The sequence below is a fragment of the Ischnura elegans genome, chromosome 12 (genome assembly GCF_921293095.1).
Source record: "Ischnura elegans chromosome 12, ioIscEleg1.1, whole genome shotgun sequence".
NCBI lineage: Eukaryota > Metazoa > Arthropoda > Insecta > Odonata > Coenagrionidae > Ischnura > Ischnura elegans.
Genome location: NC_060257.1, coordinates 80,340,723 through 80,358,413, shown reverse-complemented (window position 1 = coordinate 80,358,413; position 17,691 = coordinate 80,340,723). Strand labels below are relative to the sequence as shown.

Below are 17,691 nucleotides of genomic sequence, written 5' to 3'. Positions count from 1 at the left end.
CTTAATTTATTAAATGGCCAACTTTTTGCAAACCATGCACATCTCCCCAGCATTCCATTCTCAAATAAACATAATACTTCCCGGGACCCTTCCCTTCCGAAATATTGTTCAATCTCAATTCCCATGCTTGGTTTATTTATCCGTAGCCGCTCACTTCTCGCAATGGAAACCCCAATCCCTTCCCACCTTCTTTACTCCTTCCTCTTCCCTTTTTGTCTCACCATAACCCTTTGGATACTCCTCCTCCTTTTCAATGTCTGCTGAAGACGTGCAAGTGCTTGAGGAGCTACAGCAGTCTTGGATTTGTGGGTCGTGTCTCGCCAGCCAACGTTCTGTGCGAGGAGAGAATACCCCGTTGAAACCTCCAGCCGTCCCAAGTGATCCTTCCGCAGCGATGCTGTCCGAGATACTGGAACGCATGAAAACTATGCAAAGTGAGCAAAGTGAACTTAAGAAATTGGTTTCTCAAACGCAGGTTACTCTAGGTGAACATGTTTCAATTCTTACCAACATGAGTGAATCTGTGTCTCGGCTTAGCATAGAATTGAAATCTGCAGTTAGCGAAACCGCCACCCTCAAGAAACTCGTGTGTGACCTTGAGGCCCGGGTTAACCGTGTCGAACAAGATTCCCTCAAAAACTCTGTGGAAATTCTTGGGGTTCCGGTAGAAGATGGTGCTAATGTTGAAACATTAGTATGTAAAATTGGTCAGGCTATGGGTTTGGAATTAACTGTAGAAGATATTGACCACGCCTACCCAATTAATACTCGTAGAGGGTCTCAGAATACTGGTGAGGCCCGACCTATTATCTTTGTCCGTTTTCTCCGTTCACACACTGCTGAGGCCTTTATTCGTGCTCGTCGTGCTAAAGGTAAAATGTGCCTATCCCATATCGGGATGTCGGGACATTCAGCCCGTTCACCAATATACATTAATGAATCTCTCACCCCTGCCCATCGAAAACTTTACGCTGCTGCCAGAAGTCTTAAAAGGGAAGGGAAGTTCAAATTCCTCTGGGTGCGTGGCGGCCGAATTTTCGCCCGTATAGCTGAAGGTGGTGAAAGACTTACCATAAGCAACAATGGTGATCTTGATTCCCTAGCATAGCATCAGGACCTGAGTTCATGTGTTGCAGCTTCTGTAAATCTAAGTCATAAGTCTAAGCAGCATGAACTCCCTTTTGTAAAAATTTGTCACGTAAACTGTCAATCCCTCCTATGTCACATCGATGAATTTCGGGATTATTTTCTTACTGAATCTTTTGATATAATATGTATGTGTGAAGCTTGGCTTCACCCTGATGTTTCGGATGATATGGTAAATCTATCTGGTTTTCACTTAATCAGGCATGATAGAATTGGGAAAAAAGGTGGTGGCGTTGGAATATATGTTCCTTCAAATCTGTCCATGACTCTCCTTTCCCACTCCCCTCCTGCCTACTGCTCAAGGCCTGAATACCTCATCGCTAGTGTGTCTGACGTCAACTCTGCCAATTTACTATTATGTGTTGTTTACCGACCACCCAAGATCGGGTTCATTTCTGATTTTGAAAACGATCTCCTAAGATTTCTCCCTACTTTTAAAAATGTTGTTACTATGGGAGACTTTAATTCTGACATGTGTGTTGACAGCTATGATAGTCGCTACCTTATGAATCTAGCTTACTGTAATAATCTCTACATGGTTCCTTACGATCCCACCCATCACACAGCAAGTAGTCATACTTTATTGGATCTTTGCTTCGTAGATAACTCCGAAAAAATTATCTTTAGCTCTCAGTCCCCTGTTCCTTTTCTTTCCTCTCATGACCTCATTCTTATACATTATAGAATCAAAACCCTTCGTCCTTCCCCTGAACCGTACACTTTTCGTGACTTTAAAAACTTCGACGCCGAAAAATTTCTTATTGATCTTCGGACTCGAAATTGGGGTGATCTTTTTAAGTTTGATTCTATTGAACAAAAAATGCAGCTATTTAACGCAAACCTCCTGGCAAGCATAAATTCACAAACCACTGTAAAGACCGTCTACCCCAAATCCCGTCCTACACCATGGTTTACTAACGATATTCGGAATAATATCAAGGAAAGAAATCGTCTTAGGATAGCCTTTCTTCGCACCGGGAATGTTGACTATCAAAATAAATTTAAAACTATGAGGAACAAAGTTAAAACTTTGATAGTAAAGGCAAAGCATTGCTATTATTCTTCTCGTTTATCCCATGTTAATGAGCCAAATCAAGTATGGAAGCAGCTACGCCAGCTTGGACTTATCTCCAATAAGCAGCATTCATTGCCATTAAACCTCTCACTAGACCAACTAAACGATTATTTTACCTCTGCTTCTTCATTATTGTCGGGTAATGCCTCAGTAACTGACCCACATGTTCCATTCAGTGACACCAACTTTTTCTTTGAACACGTTACCCAAGAAGTTCTGCAGAAATTCCTTGCTTTTTCTAAATCCAATGCTACAGGTACTGATGGTATTCCCATTGATGTTATTAAAAAATCATTACCATTAACTATACCTGTCATTCTTGATATTTTTAATTACTCACTCTCTTCCTCTAAATATCCCTCATGCTGGAAAACTGCTTTAGTTCGACCGATCAACAAAGTTAAGAAACCAACTTCTCCTTCGGATTTCCGTCCAATATCCATTTTATGCGCATTATCTAAGGTTCTCGAGCGAATTGTGCATCAACAAACTACAAACTACCTGACTGCGAATAAAAGATTTGACCCATTTCAATCTGGTTTTCGTCAAGGTTTCAGTACTCAATCCGCTCTTTTAAAAGTCACGGATGATGTACGAGGTGCAATCGATAATAAAATGGTCACTGTTTTAGTGCTATTTGATCTTAGCAAAGCTTTTGACCGGGTCAACCACTCTACGCTTCTACAAAAAATGAAGTGCCTGAATTTTTCCTGCTCAGTACTAAATTGGTTCCACGATTACCTCACTGGGCGCCGCCAAGCAGTCAAAGACTCTAGTGGGAATATATCCAAATGGAATGATGTAACTTGCGGTGTTCCTCAAGGCTCTGTATTGGGACCTTTGCTTTTTTCCATTTATCTTCTTGATCTTCCTCACAACCTTAAGTATTGTAAATATATGCTTTATGCTGATGATTTGCAAATTTATCGATATTGTCTTCCTCATGACCTTGAAAATACTATTGAAAAAGTGAATGAGGACATTGCCTCAATATCAAACTGGGTTGTAAATAATTATCTAGTTTTAAACTGTTCTAAAACCAAAGCCATTATCTTAGGCTCCACAAAACTTATAAATAAAATAGACCTTGATTTAATCCCAAATGTCAAAGTGAGTAATGTTAAAGTTCCCTTCTCAAATGCTGTTAAAAATCTCGGAGTAGCTATGTCGAATAATCTCTCTTGGTTAAATCATGTTCAAGATATCTCTAAGAAAGTAAACCAAATTTTATATCTATTAAAATTAAATAAAGAAGTCTTACCTATTGAAACGAGGAAACTATTAATATCCTCCATTGTTTTCCCGCATTTCGATTACTGCTGTTTGGTTTACAACAATATCCCAGATGATCTAGATTTAAAACTCCAACGCCTTCTTAACTCCTGCGTAAGGTTTGTGTTCAACATCCGAAGAGATACCCATATTTCACCCTACCTTAAAAATATTGGTTGGCTTCAAACTAAAAAATGCCGGAAATATTTCCTAGCAGCTTTTCTCTACTCACTGTTTCGTCACGAACAGCCCGATTACTTATATACGCTATTTAAAATTAAGCAACAAACTACTTCGATTACCACGAGATCAGATATAAATTTTATATACTATCCCGCCCATCGCACAACTTCTTTCCAGAAATCTTTCCAGGTTGTTGGGTCAAATTTCTGGAACGAGTTGCCTAAAAGTGTGAAAGAAATTCGGTCTCTGAAATTATTTAAGTCAAAGGTCTATAGCTTATTGCTTACCGCCACGCTGTAATTTTGATTTTAAATTGTATGTCTTACCGTTGTATACATTGTATAAAACTTGTATCACTGATTGGATATTGTATAATATTTTTTTCTTCTCTATTACTGCTCACAATGAGAAATTGAGCAAATATATCGAAGTATGTATATATGCTTTGTGAATTGTTTTGTTCTGAGAGGACATCAGTCCTAGAATAATAAATAATCTTTCTATCTATCTATCTATCTCATTATCCCTAGACACCCAACACTCTTAACAACTTCACATTATCTCTTAAACTATGTCTTCGTCTGATGCCCAAACCTTCTCAAACAACTCCTTGCCCCTTTCTTTAAGAGTGGACAACTCTAGCATGTGCCGTGTAATCCCTCAATAGACTCCCGAAAACAGACGTTCTCCCCCCCCTTCCTGCATGGAATTCCCCAGCTTGCTACCTCATTTGAGTGGCCAATGACCTTTCCTTCTCTTTCCCTCCATTACCTCTTTCCTAGAATTTTTATAGATAAATGTTCTTCCTCTCCAGCCCCTCTTTGCCTTTAAGTGAGTGAGGTGTAAGATCCGAAACTAATTTCCACTTTATGATACAAAACTATCGTGCCTTTTTGGATCGGCAGTTTTTTCCTTAAAGTGCCATTTCGGATTTGAGGTGGTTTCGTGCCATCCCATTTTCTGCAATTTTGGTTTAGTGCCGTAAAGTGACAGTGGTCCGAAACTATTGAAATTTCGTGCTTTAAAGTGCTTTTTCATATCCGATCATATCCCTGAATAAAAGCTTCCACTATACTTTTTACAGCTGCACATTTTGAAAATTAATAATTACTCTGCCAAAAATTATAAAAATAACATGAAAATCTCCAACAACGACCACACATGGCTATCGTGGGTGTTATTGATTAGCTTTTCTAGGTATTGGCAACCAAAAGATCACTGAGCACACATATCATTCCTCTCCATATCAATATGATATCTCAGAATGGATTGGAAAGCCTGATGACTCAACCACTTTCTCATTTCAAATTGGCAAGACCGTTCCATCTACTATATAATGAGCTGCACCAGTCATATTGATCCCAGTTCAATTGGTAAACGTACTGATTGTCACATCAATTGCTCCACCAGGACACTACTCATTATCTTGTTTTAGCAGAAATTTATAGGTATATCAGAATACCTTTTCGCTTGAGCCCACCAGAAAGTTTAATAGCTATCACCACTGCAGACCACCACTCAGCAAAAGAAGAATCGGGCAAAGATTTAAACCAAATATACTCTCACACAAATTGAGAGAAGGAAATGGACATGAACATGCCCTTTCATGCTTACTTAACTTTTGCTACAAAGTATTAATGCTACGACATATTTGATTTGGAACGAAGAAACAACCGAGAGGAACTCAAAATGACCCTCAAAAAGGTTTCTATGAATGTACTTACCCTCAGATCTGAGTTCCTTGGCTTTGGCAGCACAATTGATTTGGCAGTAGTTCATCCTGGCTCTCTCCTCCCTGCTCTTATCTGAGATGATAAGAAATATTTTGCCACAATGGGGAGGTTTCCAATTTCTTTTAACTGCCTGAATCGAAAGACTTTTTACTCCTGGAGTAAGTATTGTATACATGGAGTTTAGTATGTAGTAGTTTAGTAGTCCTGTAAGCGGGCTGAGTCCCGCTTTGTTGGGTCCCAAAACTAAGACTTCGTGAACCCGCAACCATCATAAAAGGGGGAGAGCAAGGAAATATATATTTTCGGCATTTGGTCACCTGGGTTGAAAAATCTCCGACGAAAATTTGCTGGTTTCATCACATGGGTCAAGAAACATCCTGCCACATATTTTCGTTGTTAGCAACGAAAAGGATAATAACAGCTATGTTGGGATACTCAATCCCCTCCAGTCCTTTCCTTATCCCCAAGGCATTAGCAGGCTCCTTATTACATAGGCGCCTCCATCCTTTTTCCTCCTCCTAAGGTTCAGGGATATAAGTCTCTACCTCATGGGCCAGGCCCCATGAGTCTATACTAATGGACCCACCCAAGATTTGGTTTCTATTGTATACAAAGTTACTATTGTTTCATGCCATACTATGTTTGCAAAGTTTTCTAGCTGGTATGAATGCTTCTGATTGTAGGGTAATCGACGGATAATGTGGTGGATTATAAGTTTCCCATCTAAACCAGAAATAGGCATAGCCTTCACTATTATACAGTGGGGACAAATAGAACTAAATTAGGTCCAAGAGAAATGGGACTCAGAACATACAATAAACTCCCACACCATTTAAAAAATCAATGTGAGTCATTAGTATCGTTTAAAAGGAAGTTGAAAGCATTCCTGCTTGAAAAGAATTATTATTCTGTTACGGAATACCTGATGGACTCCACAATATAGTGCTTCATTGTCATGTTCTGAAAATATATTATAAGTGAAAATACAGTGAAACCTCGATATAACGAAACCCCACGGTGCACTAATAAACACTCGCTATAGCGAATTGTCGCTTTACCGGAGGTGGAGCAAATAATAGCTAATATACCTGTTGCGAACAGATATACAGGAACAGGAGTGGTGCGGCGACATATAAACATCTATCCTATAAACGTAAGCATAAATCCAGACGAAAGGCGATGTTTTTTTGCATCACTAAATTTCCTTACTCAAATAACGACTAACTGATCAAACAATTTATAAGCGCCGCACTGAATGAAAATCATGCAAAGCATTGTTTCGTCATCATTATATTTATCGAACGACAGTTTACCACATAAATTTGAGACTGAGCACTCCATTAACTTCATTTCTAACAGATCGCTAGCAATTACAGAGGTTAAGGAGTCTTGATGAAAGTCTTCCGGCGGTAAAACCCTCGCTATGGCGAGAGCCAGCACCGAAAGGGTCTCGTAAAAACGAATTCTTTAACACGCTTATTATAGGGTCAATTGACGGTGCATCGGCTATCTCTCGTAATAGCGGGGGTGTCGCTATAGCCCGTACTCGCTATAACGAGGTTCCACTGTATATACTTGTTCATAACATTTCAACTATATGTTTCTAATCTACTAAATTGTATGAATCTCCTTCTCCCTTTTTTTGACGTGTCTTATATCTTCTTGTAGATCCTTGGACAAGTAAATTATTATTATTTTTTATTATTATTAAAACTGGGTCAGCAGCCAAGTGTCTGTAAAGTCAACCACTGAAACAGACACTTCCACTTCAAAGGGTTGTTGAAAGTCAGGCACCAAGTTGGGGAGGGGGGGAGATTTGGGGTACTCTGCTACCCCCAAAATATTTTCCCTCGCAACGTTTGCTCTCGACATATCACCTTAAAAGAAAAGTAGCCTAAAGGCACTTAGCAGGGTCTCTACAGCAGTGGCGGCTTGCCCTAAAGGACTCTCGGACGCTGCCCCTCCCAAAGATTTGAAAAAGGAAAAAAAATTAAATACCCATTCAATTAAATTATACGTCTAATTAGCCAAAGTGTTTTTTCAATCGCATACATTGAAAATGTATATAAAACACGCAAAAATAGCATGAGAAATTCGCACTTGTAGCCGCGGGGCACTGGCCAGAAACGTCCCAATCCATCACCATGCAGTTGTATGATGAGTGGTAGTGGTGGGGGCTTCTGGTGCTATGAAGCATCTAAGCTTGTGTCCTACGGAAGTCTTAGGACGCCGTCCGAGCATGCACAGAGCGACTTATCTAGTGAGTTGACATCGCCACGGCGGCCGTATAATCTTGGGGCTGCAGTGTTGCAGAATAAATTGTTTTGGTGACCAGTTGACTTATTATGTGTAAATTGTTTTGATGTAAATAGGCCTAGTTGTAGTTGAGTTAATCGCATTAGTGATTGTTAGTGTTTTGGTGTTAGTGATTGTTTTGTGTATTAGTGAGTCATAATGATCTCTAGATTGCCTTAAAAACTCACTAAAATATACAAAATATTCAAAAATTTTGGCCCCCTGTGGAGTTTGACCCTCCCAGCATTTAACTCACGAGCTGCCACTGCTCTATACAGCCCCGTGAAGAATCCTCAGTTGAAAACCAAGAGGCATTAGTTTGGGTCCCTGCAGCCTCACGTTGGATATTGTTTCTACATCTACAGCAGCGTGATAATCGGGAGTCTCCTGTATAATAAATACATATATAGATTTGGCTAATCCAGTTGAGAGGCTGGGGATTGGTCCCTACGATGAAACTCTCCCTTTTGCTGCACAACAGCACAGTGTTTAATGTGACTACTTAGGTTTCTGCGATCAGTGGCGGATACAGATGGGGGGCGCAGGGGGTGCGGGTCCGCCTGTATTACCGAACATTGCAAAACCACAATTGTAACTTTTTTATATCATAAGATGGCATTGTCTTTAACATGTTTATAATCACTTTAAATAAAATTTTCATATACTTTGCCTGTGACTTGATCATCTTGTATTACGATAAAAGTAAAGACAACTCAAGATATGTTGCGCCCCCCCCTTGAGTTTTTTCTGTATTTGCCACTGTCTGCGATGTCGAAGTTCCAATGTCCTCATTATTCCGGTGCTACAGCATTGGTTGTTGGTTGAGACAACCGGGGGCACAGCTAGGAATTAAGGCTGGGGGGGGTTAAGGTGCAACTATAATATGGGGGTGTGTGGGGTGTGGTATACCCACCAGGATAAGAGGTAGGTACGAGATTAAAATATTACGGAATTTTTAGATAAATGGTTCAAAATGGTGAGTTTTACATCTTTCTGAGGGATATTTTACTAGCCCTTACACTATTCTATTAGTTACTATCAATCCAATTAAGTAAAATGGATTAAACTTAAAAATTTCTCTGAGCTTTGGGGGGGGCTTTATAATGGGACCTCAATAATGCGACTAATAGCCAAAATAATCTTCATCAATGATCTTGAACATGACCCTCACCGGAAAGAGCAACTTGATTACAAGACAGTTTCCCTAATCTCCTGGAGACACTTCTTATCGTGGTTCTACTGTACGTGGAAAAGTGGTGTGTAGAGAATAGATGCCTCTTGGCTAGTGGTCTACTCACCAGATGTATACATAATGTGTAGTCACTCCAAGGGAAAAGATTTTGGGGGAGAAGCAGGTGATTAAGCCTCCTGGCTATGTACCTAGACCACACCTTTAGCTCTTAGCTGGGGAAAAGAGTTTAGAGCTGTAGCCAGTACACAGCCAGGTCGGGTGGCACCCAACCTGGGAGAATTTTTGCCTGACCTGGACTACTTGATCTGCAAGCATTTTATAATTGCATTGACTATACCCCCAGGATCTTGATGTCCAACCTGGCAACCCGTCTACATCCCCTGGCCAATAATCCTGGCTACAGTAGGGTGTTGCTTATTTTTTATTTGTTCTCAAATTTTTGATTTCTACCTCTTAAAATATGCTACGGGGTGCGGAATGGATATCCTAAAAATTTCAGCCCAATTGTTTAACATTTAGAGGTCGCTCAAAGAGCATAAATGCAATAACATTAGATTTTCCCGAATTTTTGAAGTAACATCATTTCCAGGGGTAACGCACAATTTTGCAGTCCTTTAGGACCAAAATTCGCTTCATTTTAACGTCCGCTCAACAGTTTTCCAGGAATACAATACTTTCCCGCGAGCTACAGCCATGCGTCACACCCCTGATGGCGAAATGGTCGCTCGCAGGCCGCAATTACGGCCAGCGACCGTCATTACATTACGCCCCTAGCGCCTTCCCTAGCAAAAGTCGGCGGAAGAAAGGAGGAGCCGATTACTATGCTGACGTTTTTCATATCGAGTGTTTGTTGTAGTTTATCATTTAAAATAATTAAATCACTGTTCCTCAAACCTAATTAATGATTTTTTAAAAAATTTCTTGTTGAGAATCCAAAAAAATATGATATATGTACTGGGAACCTAAGATATGAAAACATTTAGTTACCTCTATTTACGCTTGTCTAATCAATTTAAATGCTTTATTATGTTCGCTAATCTCCACTCATCAACGCAGTCGTGAACAATCTCAGCAGTGGCCCGGCCCCTGGCAGTTCCATGAGTTATGGAATCTTTAATGTTGTTTTCATTTCATCAATCGGCCATGAGATTGATAGAACCATTTAATGATAATTAATTTTAGCTGCTACAGCCCTGAAAGAGTGTCTATGTATGGGGGATCGGGTTGGTGTGGTGGCTAGAGTGTTGGCTTCCCATCCCATTGATTCAGGTTCAAATCTCAGCAGTGGCGGAGAATTTTCAGAGTCTGCCCTGAGATCCCTGCTTGAATGTTGTGTGAAGGGCACTTCAAATACGGCACTCCGTCCGTCGGATGGGACGTTTAGCCGTGGTCCCCTTGGCGCCGTTCGTTAAGAGCAGGCTAATGCCAATGCCGGGTTTCTCTCCACCTTTCCATTCCCTTCCCAATTGGCACAAATGACCTCAGCTGTCGGTCGCCTCCTCCAAATACCACACCAGTGTCTACGTAGCTTGGTTCTTACTAAAAATACTAAAAAAAATAGATGCAAGAAGATTAAATAATAGTGACTGGAGTTAAATCTGACACCTACCATCATTATAGTGTGGAAAAGCTCTGTCATTCAAGTGTTAATGAAAGGAAAGAAGGAGAGATAAAATGACCATAAAAGTTATATTTATGCAACAGGGTTCTTTTCATGAGGAAATGATGGCGTCATCAGTGCTTTGCTACTCCGTTCAAGGTTTCAAGGTGGTTTATTAGTTAAAAAGAACAGTATCAATGCAAAATTAAATACTCTTTCCCTTTTATGGAAGATGAAATCATATTTGATGAAAATAGTCTTTATTGAAGCACGTATCAGCAATGCGCCAACAGTTGGCATACAAAGCTAAGGAAGACCATCTTAACAAAGTTATCATGTTGAGTCTATTGTCATACAGATGGTTGTTTATTTGACAAGGAATAAAATCTTTAAATACAGTAAAGTCTTTTCCATATGTCTCTCTCGTTATAGAGAAAAAGGAAAATCAGGCTTTGGAATCACTCGAAGTCCAATGTTCAACATCACTGTCACTGACAGTCAGTCAGATTTAACAACTCCAGGAAATATTATGCACGAAACTTGGAAATGCAAGACTTATTCCACTGGTGAAACTAATGTGAGGTACTCACAAACAATTCTGCCACTCTGTGGGAATCCTTTGGGCTCACCAGGTTAGGAACAGCTGAAAATTCAGTCTCTGAGGTGCGGTAACAAGAGACGTAACCACGATATGTATGTCCGGTGTTGCTAGTTAATCTTGTACCAGCAGATCTGATCCATACACAATCTCAATACACATGATACAGCCAATAAATATGACCAAAGCGTCCTCCAAAAAATACAACAATCCATGCAGAAAATTTATTTCACTATCTGAAACTGCAGTTCTGCTGTTTGACAGTATGTATTGCCTCAATGGTCATCTCCATGGTAACTATAAGAAACACTTTGTCGGGCTGAGATTTTCAATGCTCACCACTTTTGACGTTTCTGGTTCTTGATGTTATGTTCTTGATAGGAATGTGGAATTAATACAAAAATATTGCTAGAAAATAGACAATAAAATTGGATGGAGAAGAGTAAAGATTGAGTATTTATCGGAAGAATGTTATTACCATACATTCTATCATTTTCCAAGGAACTTGTAATGAAATGTACATCAGTGAAGGAAGCCAACACAAGTAAAACATTGAGAACCCCTATTAAAATAATGTACACAAAATGTTAGGAATACCTAGCTCAAAATTCCTACATCTGCGTTCTTCTTCCAGGATTTTGCTTGTATTACTGTTTAACCCAATCGGAAATATTCAATTCCATTCAATTGAAAAGTGACAAATTTCAATTTAATATTTGGCAATTCAATTGAATTTCCTCATATTCACTTTTCAATTGAACGGTATTGAATATTTTCAATAGGTAAGAAGCTGACTTTATCTGTTTTGTGGCTGCATTTAGTCCCTAGATGTCACATGAGATGGTGTTAGAAGAACAAGGTACAGCAGACTCCCAATTATCTGGGTTGCGGATTCACTCTTGCTCAATTTTTTCTGTGATCTTTATTGAAAAAAATAAAATTGGATGCATAATCATCGGAGTTACTGCATTAATTCTAGGATACACCGGGCTTGTTACTTCCGTCAGCATCCCCTTCGTAAAATGGAGGCGATCGCTTGCTAGCTGCATTCACGAGAGCACCGTGTTCCTGTTTCCAGGCCTCGCAGTGCGCGACTGCGCTCCATAATCACGAATACACGTTCCGCAGCAGATGCAACCCGGGCAACTTGTATGAGACAGGATTACGTGGGGCGTGGTGCCTGACAGTGTAGTTTCCGACGTCGAGCAGTGGTTTTGCGAAGCATTCTCGCAAACCACTTTTCTGTATAAGTGATCACGCAGCCACGGATGTGTGGTTTTTGAAACCAGGCCTTACATGGAGCATTAATAATATGAATACAACCATGTTATTACCACTAAAAAGATCGCAAACTGGCGAAGAAAGCTCTCAATGAATCCGGCAAGCACTCTAAAATAACAGAATAACTGCATATTGTTTGTTTTAGGTAAATTATGAACATTGCAAGACATTAAAGTGAAAGTTTGGGTTGTCCGTGTTTTCCGATTATTCGTGCCGTCCCTCCCCATCATTAGCCTGGATAATTGGGAGTCTTCAAAAGTTCAAAATAAAGCATCAATTTTTATCGGAAGAATGAAAATGTCGGACATTTAAGCATCTTTTTATAATTCACAATTCCAACCTCACTCCATAGAATTCCTTCATGATCATAGCAAAAGAAATGTAGCGAATGTTTCATACTGCAAAGCGTTCATTTGCATGAGACATTTCTCCGACTTAACCTTCATCATCAAATGGAGAGAAATACAGATTGCAATTTTTTTCAAACTTAAGAATTCAAGATTTAAATGATTTTTGAGAATCATTCCCTGAATTCTCACTCGTTCAACGATTCAGCCCAACGATTGCTTAAGTATGTGTTAAAAATGTGCATATACAAATTGAATAAATCCTTTAAATTAGAGAATCTTTGCAAGAGACTCATAAGGTACCTATTAAGGTAAACTTCTTCCTTGCTCTATTTGCAAGCTGAGCAATTTCCACCAGTATGGCTTATGCAAAAAGTCCGAAATGTGTCTTACAGATTTGGAATACATCATCCAGAAGTGTAACAGGATTGCTCAACATTATTCATATGGAGATATTCTAACAGAAAAAAACCTCAATAACAAAAATTGAGCAAGTCGGACAGCAAATATTTGCCCTATCAATATTGCACAAGAATTAAGTTAAAGAATTTCAGCTGAGAAGAGTTTTAGCAAGAAAATTAGATGTCCTTCAGAGTTAATTTCTTAATTACCGAATGTAATGGCAGTAGACTGACTGTATGAATGTAGACTGAGTCAGAGGCATTAAAGCAGCAAATTTTTATGGATATAAAAAGCCCTATGAAATGCATTCTGCTATGCAGAAAAGCTTTTAATGAGGTTGATCAGTTGAGTTTGCAGCCTCTATAAATTATGCAATGTCCGTGAACACACAGGAAATAGGGGAAATTATTCATAGGAGATGTTGGCAGCCATGAACAACCTGCAGTGTGTAGAGAAGGAGATTTTGAGCTATATTGGGTTGTTTGAGTATATTCTTGGTTTAGTGAATAATTTAATGCTGGAAGAAAAATTTGTGTTCAGTTTTTTTGAAAGAGCCTAGATCATCAGTCATGTCCGTGGACAAGTAAAAATTAGTAAAAGTAAAATATTTTACTAATTACAATTCAGATGTCTTTTACAGCTACAAGATGCAAGTTTAATGCATAGTAAGGACAGTGTCCTAACTCATTGTCCGTCCCAACTACATTTAACTTAAGTTAGAGGAAATTGTCATGTCCGTTGACATCATGTTCATCAACTCTGTAGCCTATGGACATGACAGATGGTAACGGACATGATCCCAGACGGCACAGAATCCTCCATATCTAATTCGTATGCAGATAGTATCCATTGACTACCGCTCCGTCGCTTTTTGTCAATGGATACTACATATCTGCATACGAATTAGATACGGAGGATTCTGTGCCGTCTGGGATGGTACACTATGACTAGTTACTGAATGTCCAATGACAAATAAAACAAACTTTTTCTCGTGAGCAAACAAAATATTCCTCTTCTGCTGTGTCTGTGGACAATATATCATATCTGTAGGCAGGACAAAAGTAAAAATAAAAAAAAACAGTTTAAATATAACTAACGATCTCTGCCGCTGACGTCATCAGATTGTATGATTGACAAACTGTAATTAAAAAATTTTAGTTCTTATATAAACAAAAAGTAATTTTTTTAAACATTTGCCTGTAGAAAATGTATGTTTTTTGGAGATAGACCCTATTATGTATTGGTTCCTGCTAGCATCAGCTATCTAGGGTTAAAATTTTGTGACTCAATTTTTCTCCACTCTAAACATTTTGTTTGAATGGTTTTGAAAGTAAAATTCATCATTGGTTATAGTCAGAAATGAAATGCAACCATATCCTCAAATGCGAGTGCCAGAGGACAAATGTCCCTGAACTAGTAGTATCTTCAGCAGGTATATCAAGGATAGACACCACAAGGGCTTCTGGGTGAGCTAAGCCCCAAAAGCTCCCATGTCCCTGGATTCATGAGTTTGAATCAATGTATATGATAATAATACACAACATATTGTCAAATGGTCAGGGATAAGATACAAATGCATTATGCATGCAAATTTCGAATGTGCATGTAAACAAACTTTGGGACCTAAAAAATAGAATGCTGCATTTTCAGGATAGATTTTATCATTTTTAGATTCACATGAGGAACTTATCAGACCACTCATGCAGTGACACAGTGAGGGAGGGGTTTTGGGGGATAAAACTCCCCCCACTACTCAGAGAAATTTTAAAATTTGATCCATTTTACTTGATTGGATAAATATTACTAATAGATAAGTGTAAGGATTAATAAAATATCCCCCAGGAAGCCGTAAAACTCACCATTTTGGATCATTTATCTTGAAAATTTTCTGGGGGAGAGCACCTGCATTTCCCGTATTCCACACTCCCCAGCATGAGTTGTGCCTAAAAACCCCCTTAGTCTTAATTCCTAGCTGCATGCCTGCACTCATGTATTTAAAGCGGTAATTAAACATTGGGATGGACATATTCAAGAAACAGTTCCCTGTCCGAGGAATCCATCGATGCTTCAGGAAGGTTTTGCACCAAAACCAACATTATACATGCACAGACCCTGTGAAAGTTTACTCCCTCAAATACACAGAACAGAGATATTGGAACGCATTGGAGAGTTTTGAGAAGAAATGGAGAAAGGAGCACATGACAGGCAGAAAGGCCAGTTAAAAGGCAGATTACGAATACCACCCATTCTATGTTTCTCAGAGCACATGGCAAAACAACATTTTACCTAAATTTCCACCTTGCTTTGAAGCCTATTGGAGGCTTGGTACTCTAGCTCCTGTTAGATTCCCAAATGTCTGGATGCAACATGCATGTTTCCCATAACAATATGGAGGTTGGAGTTTCAATATTGGCATTGGTTTTCTAATATTGTGCGACCAGCATGTGTGTTTAAACTCCCCTGGATAAGCAATTTTCCTAAGTGGAGAACCCTTGTGGCTTGGAGAGTCTCATGCGGATGCCTGCCGATGCGTCGCATGAGCATGTAGTCCCTTCCAGTGTACGACCACCCTGATGTCATTAGCATCTGCTAGAACTTGCTCAGAAACATCCTAAATATACCATTAGATTCCAAATGACTGAAAGCAACATATAGATGGCTAAGTTCTAACAAAATGTATCTCAAATTTAGCCGGTTTGAGACAGGTATCTTAAACAAAGCGTAATAACATTTAAAAAATAAAATATAAGCAAAACACAACTCTTTGTTTGCAAATGAATGCTTCTTTTTCAATTTTATGAACTTTTAGTTTTTAATTTTAGTGTGCAAGTAACAAATATCAATCGTTTTTATGCTCTCCTGAAATCTGCTATCTTTGAGATACGTGTTGTTGGAAGTTAGCCATCGATACACATTTCTCATAACAATACAGAAGTTGGAGTTTCGATGTTGGCCTTGGTTTTCTGTTATTGCGCAACTAGCGTGTGCATTTGAATTTCCTGGATAAGCCCTTTCCCTCGGTAGATAATCTCTCTCATTTGAGACTGTCATGTGGATGCCCGTAGAGGCATCACAAGGGCATGGAGCCATCTTCCAGTGGATGAGCGGCCTAATGCCATAAGCTTCTGCTACAACCTGCTCAGGCACATCCTAAATATCCTACACCGTGGCTGGTGGCGAGGCATCTTCGCTCTGTTCGCTCTGGAATGGTGAGGTGGCAAGGCGTCCTTTTTGGCGCTGTGCCACGTTGTCGCTTTGGTGCCGTGGTCAGCTGTCCGTGATGAGCACCATGGGACCCAGGTGGGTTGCTGGATCCTCATCCCCCACTCGCTCCAGCATTCTGGAAGGGAACGACACAAGACAATGAAATGGACAAATTTTATGCTGGGGAAAAAAGGAGATACCACATCTCTCGTGGCAAAACACATCCTAGAAGAGAAACATTGTTGTGATTTTGATCATAGAAGGATTTGTGGGAGGGGTACTGGGGCATTTGGCCCCCCACCCAGACTTTTAAAAAAATTGACAGGATTTTTAACCCTTTCACTGCTGTGAACGTACCTGGTATGTTTGCACGGCAGGCTGCTGTGAGCATACTTTTTCTTCCTCCCTACCATGTGCTCAGCACTTTTGCCAAAGCACTCCGAAGGGTCGCTAATCCGGGACCCTTTCCCATACGAGCTCACCCCCCGCTGGCCCCTCTCTCCCACCCATCGAGCCTCCCTCCCCCAAAAGTGACCGCTCTGACTGCATTTTAAAAATCTATCAACCAATCTGATCATCTAAAAATTATTGCTTGCATCGCACTCCTGCCAATCAAGCAATCAAGTATGTCTTTGAGCCATGTTCTTGCGATGGAAAATAACGATTTTGTTAACTTTGCTAAAATGGCCTTTTTCTGGTGGTTCACAGCTTTGCTTTTAGAAAAGTTAACAAAATCATTATTTTTCATCGCAGAAACACGGTTCAAAGACGTACCTACTTGATTGCCTAATTGGCAGGAGTGCAATGCAAACCATCAGTTTTTGATGATCTGATTGATTGATAGATTTTCAAAATGCAGTCAGAGCAGTCACTTTTGGGGAGGGAGGCCCCCCTTTTGGAGGGTCGGAGAGAGGGGCCAGCAAGGGTGAGCTCGTCGAGGATAGGGTCCATGATTAGGGTCCCTTTGGACGGTGTACCACGCCCATTATTGAAGTACCTGCTCCATGGCCCCACGGAACGCATTTTAACCTTTTCGCCGCATGTGAGGAGAAGGTTTTCGGAGATTTAACAGCAGTGAAAGGGTCAATTCGGCCTTATCATTACTTTCGTTTTGTTTTGTTTCGCAGACTATGGAGATGAAGAGTGTACTTCACACAGTAAAAGTTGTATATTGTTATTAATCCCAAATATGAGAAGACCATTTATTAAACAATTTTATTTTGTTTATAAAGTTTAAAATATTAAATAATAGGATTATAAATATACTATAGCATTCAATAAAAAAATAATTACTTTGAAATCAGCATTGAGAGTGCAGTCCCCGATGTAGCGACACGGAAATGCTAAGCGTCGCAGTGGCTCT

The 17,691-nt window shown here is 39.7% G+C and overlaps 2 protein-coding genes across 2 annotated transcripts in view; one reads left to right on the top strand and one right to left on the bottom strand.

Annotated features, from left to right (window-relative positions):
• The first annotated feature begins 253 nt into the window (after window positions 1–253).
• On the top strand, window positions 254–1,108 carry LOC124168734. The gene has a single exon (XM_046547002.1). The coding sequence runs from the start codon at window positions 254–256 to the stop codon at window positions 1,106–1,108; it is 855 nt and encodes a 284-aa protein (XP_046402958.1).
• A 14,791-nt stretch (window positions 1,109–15,899) lies between these two features.
• LOC124168733 (trissin receptor) overlaps window positions 15,900–17,691 on the bottom strand; it is a 100,392-nt gene continuing 98,600 nt past the window's right edge. The window contains 1 exon segment of the mRNA XM_046547001.1: window positions 15,900–16,464. Coding sequence (XP_046402957.1) covers window positions 16,392–16,464 — 73 coding nt within the window. The 3' untranslated portion in view covers window positions 15,900–16,391.

Bases quoted from the DNA above. Each gene is read 5' to 3' on its own strand.
- LOC124168734 (XM_046547002.1), top strand. From the start codon at position 254: ATGTCTGCTGAAGACGTGCAAGTGCTTGAGGAGCTACAGCAGTCTTGG.